The sequence below is a fragment of the Arachis hypogaea genome, chromosome 18, assembly GCF_003086295.3.
Source record: "Arachis hypogaea cultivar Tifrunner chromosome 18, arahy.Tifrunner.gnm2.J5K5, whole genome shotgun sequence".
Classification (NCBI taxonomy): domain Eukaryota; kingdom Viridiplantae; phylum Streptophyta; class Magnoliopsida; order Fabales; family Fabaceae; genus Arachis; species Arachis hypogaea.
In genome coordinates, this window is record NC_092053.1 from 115,353,342 (window position 1) to 115,361,962 (window position 8,621).

Consider the following 8,621-nt stretch of genomic DNA (forward strand, 5'->3'; position numbering starts at 1 on the left):
CAATAATAAAATTCGAATGTATTTCTGTCAATGACAAAATTTTTCGAGTGCATTTTTGGTGATTTACTCTTATATTTTTATAAATTCTGATGGGATCTTAAAACCTTTGAATTTTCTTATTTACACTCATTTAATGATGAATCTAATTTTTTAAACTTTGATCTTAAAGAAAAGCATTGTCATTTTAAAGCCATTATAAAAGTAAAAAAAAAAATCACATCCTTTTGGATTTTTAATATTTAAATAGGATAATATATATATTATGTTATCATTTTTTACATATTACTTCTACTCTTTTTTCTATTTCTTTGCTACAATTTGTGTCTAATTTTATACTATCTATCCATTTTTTCATTGTTTTTTTATGGCTAAGAACACTATCAATTCATCTAACACCTACATGATAGAGAAGTCCTCATCCAATCCATCTAATTCTCCTTTAAGTCTATGTTGTTGAATGATCAACACAGACATAGTTGTAGAGAAATCAGGTCCCGACAAAACATCCCCTATTGGTCCCAATTCTGGACACTGTTGCCAGTCGTTCATCCCTCTTGTCAATATAGAGTTTACTCCACCTTCTCTTCCCACAATGACCAATGAATACAATCCTTCTAACGATCTTAGAGTAGAAAAGGTTTCGGCAGCATTTGCTAGATGCTTCTCCGTATACAAAATGCGACCTCCAACTACATGATTTTCATAAAATTGTGCAAAATACTCATCATCTAGTTGCCTCTCCTGCTCTTGCTCTGGATTAACCACCATGTATCCTACTAATCCAGAAGCCTCAGCATTAGCATCTACTAGTAATCTTATTACTGTAAGTTTGACTCCTAGATGTTGTGACACACGACTAGCATAAGCGAGTGCTTCCCTGTCATCTTTTCCTCCAATGAATATAACTGCCACATTTATTGTTATTTCAGATCTTGATATTCGTTCAATATTTCCAAGGCCTCTATCAACAAGAATTCCAACAGAACAAGGGGCACTTCTTAGTACCTATTCAACAAAAGATATTATTATAAATACAGGAGCTCAATATAGTACTTACCGTATAAAAAATAAATACACCAAGACCTCAATTTCACTATAAAACTTGAAAAGGAAATCAAACTCATCTAGATATGTTGTGCATATCAATTTTGGATAGATTTTAAATTAAAAATCGATAAGTCAAAATGCCTTATTTAAATGAATTATTGATAAATTCAATTCATAGGGGCAAAATTCACAATATAAAGAATTCTATTCTTTTTAATACTTATTTCAATTCAAAACATGTATTTGAATTTAAATATAGTGATTTATTAATTCATTTTAGATAATATGATTAGAATCAAAATATAATTAAAATTAGATGTATTTCATTTTAGTTGTATAAAGTGTTGAAAAATAAAGATTAATGAGTTATAATTACAATTCATAGATCACTTACATGTATCACACCTACTTAAATTTATAAGTCTATAAATCACACCTACTTATAGAAGGCCAAATGTTGATCCATATTGAAAGATCACCTCTAAAAGAGGATAGACCTAAATTTCAGATTTGGCATAATGAGATTCTTTAATTTTGATAAGACTATGGAGATGTATGACTTTGGATGTTATTCATAATTATATGTTTCTTTCTTCTGGTAAAGAAATTTGAAACCTTCTTTGCTACATGTTCTCTAAAAGTCAAAATATTGCTATTTATTATGAGTTAAAATAAAGTTATTTTCTAATAAGCATGGAACTATGTTTATGATTGATTATTATGGAACATTAATTGATCTAAAGAATGAGTTAGACTAATACAAAAACCTGAAAATGAAATGTAACAAGGTTGCTTTTATTGTGTCTAAATTTATTAATAGATATAGAATTTTTATATTTTTCTTTGGTTTGAGTCTAGATTATAATCACATTCTAGTTAAAATGAGGTCCCTGAAAGTTGATATAACTATATTTTCTTTAGATCCTGATGAGGTCCCTGCATATACATTGCACAATGTATATGTACTACATCTATTTGGACAACTAACTCAACATGCTCACAAACAACACAATATGAGTTAGAATGAGATGGTTTTCTCTCTAGTTTGTATGTATAAATAAAGCTATATATTAGATAACTAAAACATAATAAACATTACATATTTTTTCTTCTTTCGTCTTAAATTCAACTTAAGTTTAACTTAAATATTCAGATAGTGTAAAATTTTTTAAATAATTATTCCATCATATTTATTCTTTAGATAATTATTAAACAATGCAGGTGAGAATAGAAGTTATTTTACTACCATAATCATACATAATTAGATGTATATATAAATTTTTTACTCTAATAGTCCATTCAAATTAAATTTCACTCCTTATGGCACCTTGAGAATTTTCATTTGTGATTCCCTAAGTTAATGGTGGATATAAGAGGAATATAATAAATTAGTGATTTCTACACAATTCTCTTTCAACAAGCTTAATGCCAACCTTTTTTAATGTGTAACACTTTTATAAGAATGACAAAACGGGTTGAACCTACTGGCCAATCTGATGAAATTGCCAAACAAAGTGATCCGGGGTAAGATTTTAAACTTGTCAATCTAAAAAATCCGGCAAACCCGCACCACTGGTGGGGCGTGGCAGACCAACAATATTGTTTTCTTTTTTGGACAGTTTTGGTAAATCTAGGAAAGAAAAAAAATCAAAAATTAAGGTTTCAATGCTAATTCAAATCTCGGTCTCTCTTCTCTCTCACACCACATAGTCTCGTATCCTCTCTTATACAGCGTACACAGTCATGCAACAGCCACACTCAGTCTCAGATCCTCTCTCGCACTTCTCCCTCTCTCTTGCTCTCCAGGCTCAATGACGGCGGTCGGTGCAATCCAGCACTCCCTACTCTCGTTCAGCTCTCTGCTCTCTCGGAAGCACTCTCTCTCATTTTCTCTTAGTTCCTCTCTCGCTCTCAGGTCTCAACGACAGTGGTCGGTGGCACTACATCACTCTATCACTCTTGCTCAGTGCTTTGCTCTTGGCAACACTCTCTCACTCTCGTTCAACTCTCTACTCTCTCGGTGGAAATCAATTTCTCTTGTAGTAAGCCTGCAGCAGGCAGAAACGATGTCCCTCTTTGCTCTCTCTGACTTTGTCCCTGTCTTGCATCCCTCTGTTTGTTCTACCAGCCTCTCTCAAGTTTTTTATATTAGTAGATACTTTGCATGTTATAAACCATAAAACTAGCTCTGTGTATAAGCCTCATTTAACTTTGACAATCTCTTGTATAATATATATACACACACACATGAGAGAGCCTTTTTGGAATTTTGCTAATTTTATAAATATGGTTTGGGATGGATCCAAAATTTTTAAATCGTGGAGATAATAATAATAATAATAATAATAATAATAATAATAATAATAATAATAATAATAATAATAATAATAATAATAATAATAATAATATTATTATTATTATTATTATTATGCAATATAAAGTTTTTTTTTATATTTGACGTAACATTATTCATAAAAAATAAATATTTTTTATATTAATCATGTGAATATTCATCTAAAAAAATAGATATGATTTAATGACTATATAAATGTTTTATACTATTAGTGAATTAAAATTAAACTCTAATAATAATAATAATAATAATAATAATAATAATAATAATAATAATAATAATAATAGCTAGATAGATAAATAGATAGATACATAGATACATAGATTCCTTGGTATGAAAGCATATAAAAGGAACCAAGACTATTTGAAGGCACAAAATGAGCTTATACTGGCAATATTTTGTAAGAACAATAATAGATTTAATGTATTCAATTTTAAAATTACAAATGCAAAAACTTAATACGTAGTTGGCCAAGGAAAATTAAATTATTAGCAAGGATAATAATTATGTATCAATTACCAATGTCAGTTGTGGAGATATTCACCAATTGGCTTTTTGGTTTGTAGTATGCATTTGGGTTCATAACAAAAAAAGATAGACTACCATTCCCCCTGGAATGGATTGAAGATAATATTGTTCATACAAATGACATAAGAAGATCAAGTTTCCATTTTTGAAGGAAAATGAAAATGTAAACTTTGTTCTTTAAAAGTACGTTCATCAAAACTTGTTTTAATCCATAACAAGATTTTTAAATAAATAGGAGATTACCTTTCTATTGACATATCTGAAACTTTGATTACCAGCATCCAATGTTCCATCTTGACGCTGGATCCTATGGAATGGAAGTATGAGAAGAGAAATCATCAAGTCTTCTGCTAAAACACATATGTCTTGCGGCATGTTATTGATAGTTGAGAGTGCCATAGTTCTTTTAAGTGTAACTCCATCGCCGTTGATGGCTACATAGCTTTGGAAAGAATTGGTCACTTGGTCCCTCATGTCCATGACTTTCTTATCTTTAATAGTTGCCATGTGAACCCCTTCATCCCTTTCTAATGTGGCTGAAAGTTCATCAGTAAGTTCAATCATGTCAGCAACGTAGATTAGAATGCCAGGGTCTGTGGTGCCACGTGAGATCTCCATGAAATTGATTGATGCAGGAATGTTGTGTGGCCCATGAACGAACAGGAGAATCCTTAGCTCGCTTGATTGATCAAGCAGTTGAAGAGCCATCTGATGAGTATGTGTCCGTTTTCTTGCTCTCTTGATTATATTTGCTATAACATATGGGGCTTGCACAATTGTCACAAAACTTGCAATTATCATCCCAATGCATGTAGAAATAGTTATATCACAAGTTTTTCCTTTGATAGCTAGATAGATATGAGGATGGCCTTTCATAGTAAGGAGCAATCCTATTGCAACTGAATCAGGCCAGTGAAAGCCAAGCATTGCTCCAGAAATTATGGTTCCAACAATTTTTCCAGTCATGCCTACAAATAGTAGTACAAAGAATTTCATCCATGTTCCTATATTTGAAGGCTCAGACTTGCGAAAATCGGCTTCATATCCCATCCACAAGAAAAAGATAGGATAGAATATGATGGTCAATAAATAGTTTACTCGGGTTATAACCCATTTTGATAGTCTACCCTCTCTTGGTAAGCAAATTCCTGTCACAAAAGCACTTAAAATTGGATGATAACCATACAGGGGGGAGGTAGCACACATTAGAACCATGAAAGCAAGGGATAGCACCAGGTGTGACCCTTTCATGGGTTTACCTTCTGGGTTTTCATTATTAACCCAATTCATAAATAATGGCGATAGTAGGGATACAATCATCATCTGACCCAAAACTACCAAACCCATGATAATTTGAGTCTTAATTATCTTCTTATGATTTTCTAAAGCATGCTCATTTCTCAAAGCTTCACAGTACAAAGGGATTGGTGAAATAATGTAGCCAAGACAAAGGATTAAAGAACACACAAAATCCGAATGCATCCCTGCTCCGATGACAAGCTGTCCAATATCTGACTTTCCTATTTTGAGATGAGTTATCAAACGGGTTAACACAGGAGAGGCAGAGCTTGAAAGAAGTGTGCATAGATAGATGGTGAATTCTAATAATCTAGGCTGGTGTGGAAAATATCCAGTAATTGGAGTTGTCAATAATCCTATAATAAATGTCGAGAGTATGCCACCATAAGCAACTTGAGCATGTCTAGAAGGTCGCTTAAATAGTATAAAAGGATCCATTTCTATCCCTAATACAAACATGTAACACATCATACCAAAATCAATTATGAATCCGAAGGTCCTGTGAAATTTTGTAAGTAAATTACGTATGAAACCTATGTTTCCCAAAATTAATCCTACCTGCAATATAAGAATAACATAATTATAAGAACTTTCTCTTTTATTTATCCACTGATGGTAGTTTCAACGAGAGAAAACGGTAGAGATAAACTTACAATTATCTGAGAAGTAATGCGAGGTTGTGAATAAAGCTTTAGTAGAAAATGTAAACCGCTACATAAGATGATCATACCAATGTATACCATAAAGTTTTTACCGACTTCAAATATGAGAGTTCCTAATTTCGCTCCACATTGAGAGGTTGAAACTTGAAAACCAAAAGCCATGTTGACAAGCTAAAATTTTACGTTTTGCTCAGATATACCTTTTTTCTACATTATTTTGTTTTCTTTTTCTCTGTAGTCTTGATCTACACAGATAATGTTTTTTCTTTCTCATTTTTTTGCTAGTGAGTAATCACCACAAAGCGCTTTTTTCCTTCGTCCAAGCTACTTGTTGTGTGGTTCATAGCTTAGCCTTAGGAGACAATAGAGGATCGCTTAAAGGAGAATAAGGATATGAAGATTGTGGAATACAATATTTGGAGCAATAAGAGAAAGGTAATAAACCGTAAAACATGGATAAGTCAGAAATAAAAATATTTTTCTTGTTCCATATTACTCTTCGATAGCAATTATTTAGGCTTTTTCTTTAATAAATATAAAGGTCTCTATTTTTTCCATTAAACTTCCATTTTCTTTAGACAAATATTTTCCTTATTACTTGTTATGTGTAAAATAATAAATAGAACATTATAAAATATAAATTTGTTCATGGGATAGTTAATGCGATATTTCTAGATATATAATTTACTACTTTTATATAGAATGAAATCATTTTCATAATTGTATTTTTAAACAAAAAGTATACTTCATTGAAAGGTGGAGTTTGGATTGAGTTTATAATGGTGGAGGCATGGAGTTGTGCCATTGTGGCAATAAAAAGGGAAGAGGCAAAGTACTAAAATGAATAGTTACACATTATTTTTAATGAAAATATAAAATAGATCAATATGGTTGGATCCTGTTTGTGACATATAGAACATATAACGTCTAGAAATTTGACAAGGATCAGGTACTCATTGCAGATCATTATTCTTGAATAGAAATTATTCTTGAATAGAAAGTCTTATATTCGAGTATTCGTCCCTGGTTTTTTTTTTTTTTAGAAAAACGGAGTGAGTTTTGTAATTCAGTTACTATAAAATACATTTATAATCTACATGAGACTATATAAATATTATTATCAAAGTAATTTTATTTAGAAAATAGTAATTTATACAATTAAGTGAATCAATAAGGGAGTTCTTAGTACAGAAATCAAATCAATTAGTCCACACTGGGCGGCTCCACCTCTAAGGGTAGCCTTTTTTTTTCGTGTGTCCATACAGAATAACAGATCCAACGTGTGGCCTACACGTTGGGCCAGTAGCCTCCTGTTAGCTGAGGTCTGAGTAAAATGCATCTAAGTTAACGTCATGACCACTATTAACTACGGTTTTCTAATACGAGCCTCCCAAACCAATTCAAAATATATAATTTTAAATATAACATATTTTTTAATCTTTCAATATATCAAATATCAAATCAAATCAAATAATATTTTTTCATCAAAAATTTTTTTTAATCATACTTTTTCAATCAAAAAGAATTTCAAACATATTTTACAATTTTAGAGTTCATAAATGAGTAATAATAAATACTTTAATATTTCAAAAATATATTTAAGTCAAATAGAATATTCTAAAATAATTCAAAACTTCATCTAATATGTATATAATCTCATTTAAAGTTCTTACTGTGAACTTCACAAAATAAATGAATCAACTCTAATAAATTAATTCTTCTAATCAAACTAAAATTCTTCAACAATAGTTTTATAAATATAATTAAAACCTCGTAATAACATAAACCAAAAAGTCAGCAATTATAAATATAAAGTCTACTCACAATTTGGTCTCAAGGGTTCGAAGATACCGAATCTAGAGTGTCAAATTAAAATGTGAGAAAAGTTAGAATAGAATGGAATGAAAGAGCGTGGAATTAGTGGCAGCAACTTCGACGGCTACGTTGCCGATGTAATCATAACATCAACAGTTCCGATCATTCCATGCCAGCACCAATACTAATACTCAAGATAATTTCCAGCAGAGACATAGCAAAAGTAGAGCGATAGTAAGTTTCACGAATGGCGTCAAAATAGGGGAAATGATGCTGATTTAGAGACAAGAACGAAGGGGGTGTGGGGCTAAGCAATCTCTCCTTCTTCATTTAGCAACGACGGTGGCCCTGAATAGAGACGGCGGCAGCCTCAACAGTGATGGCTTGTCTACGACAGAGGCGGCCCCCTTCTTCCTCGTCGTGGTTGTTAATTCTCCGTGAACCCTTTCTATCTCTAAGAAGCTCCCTCGTTTGCTCTCTCATGCTTAGCAGCGGATTCCTTCGATGATAACCCAAGCAATCGCGACGGCGATGGATGCTCTCTCTCTCTCTCTCTCTCTCTCTCTCTCTCTCTCTCTCTCTCTCTCTCTCTCTCTCTCTCTCTCTCTCTCTCTCTCTCTCTCTCTCTCTCTCTCTCTCTCTCTCTCTCTCTCTCTCTCTCTCTCTCTCTCTCTCTCTCTCCCCCCCCCGCAATGGCTTCCCCTTGCTTCGCCGGCATTGTTATCTTCTCATTTTTTTTCTCCCCTCGGTCTCTTCTTCTTTTTCCTATCGTCTTCCCATTCTCCCTTTTTGAAAGCGATTGTATGTGTTTTTTGTGATAGAATTAGGACAAAATTAGAGATTTTACGGTTAGGGTTAGGTTTAGAAAAAGAGAGGTAAGGATAGTTTAAAGATTTTATAAAAATTAGAGGGCAGAA

The 8,621-nt window shown here is 32.3% G+C and overlaps 1 protein-coding gene across 1 annotated transcript; it reads right to left on the minus strand.

Moving 5' to 3' along the window:
- Positions 1 to 222: 222 nt before the first annotated feature.
- LOC112769054 (cation/H(+) antiporter 28-like) lies at positions 223 to 6,393 on the minus strand. Its single transcript, XM_025813450.3, has 3 exons — positions 5,881 to 6,393; positions 4,172 to 5,785; positions 223 to 1,005 (listed from the first exon to the last, which is right to left on the minus strand). The coding sequence occupies exons 1-3, from the start codon at positions 6,049 to 6,051 to the stop codon at positions 397 to 399; spliced, it is 2,394 nt and encodes a 797-aa protein (XP_025669235.1). The 5' UTR covers positions 6,052 to 6,393; the 3' UTR covers positions 223 to 396.
- Positions 6,394 to 8,621: the final 2,228 nt, after the last annotated feature.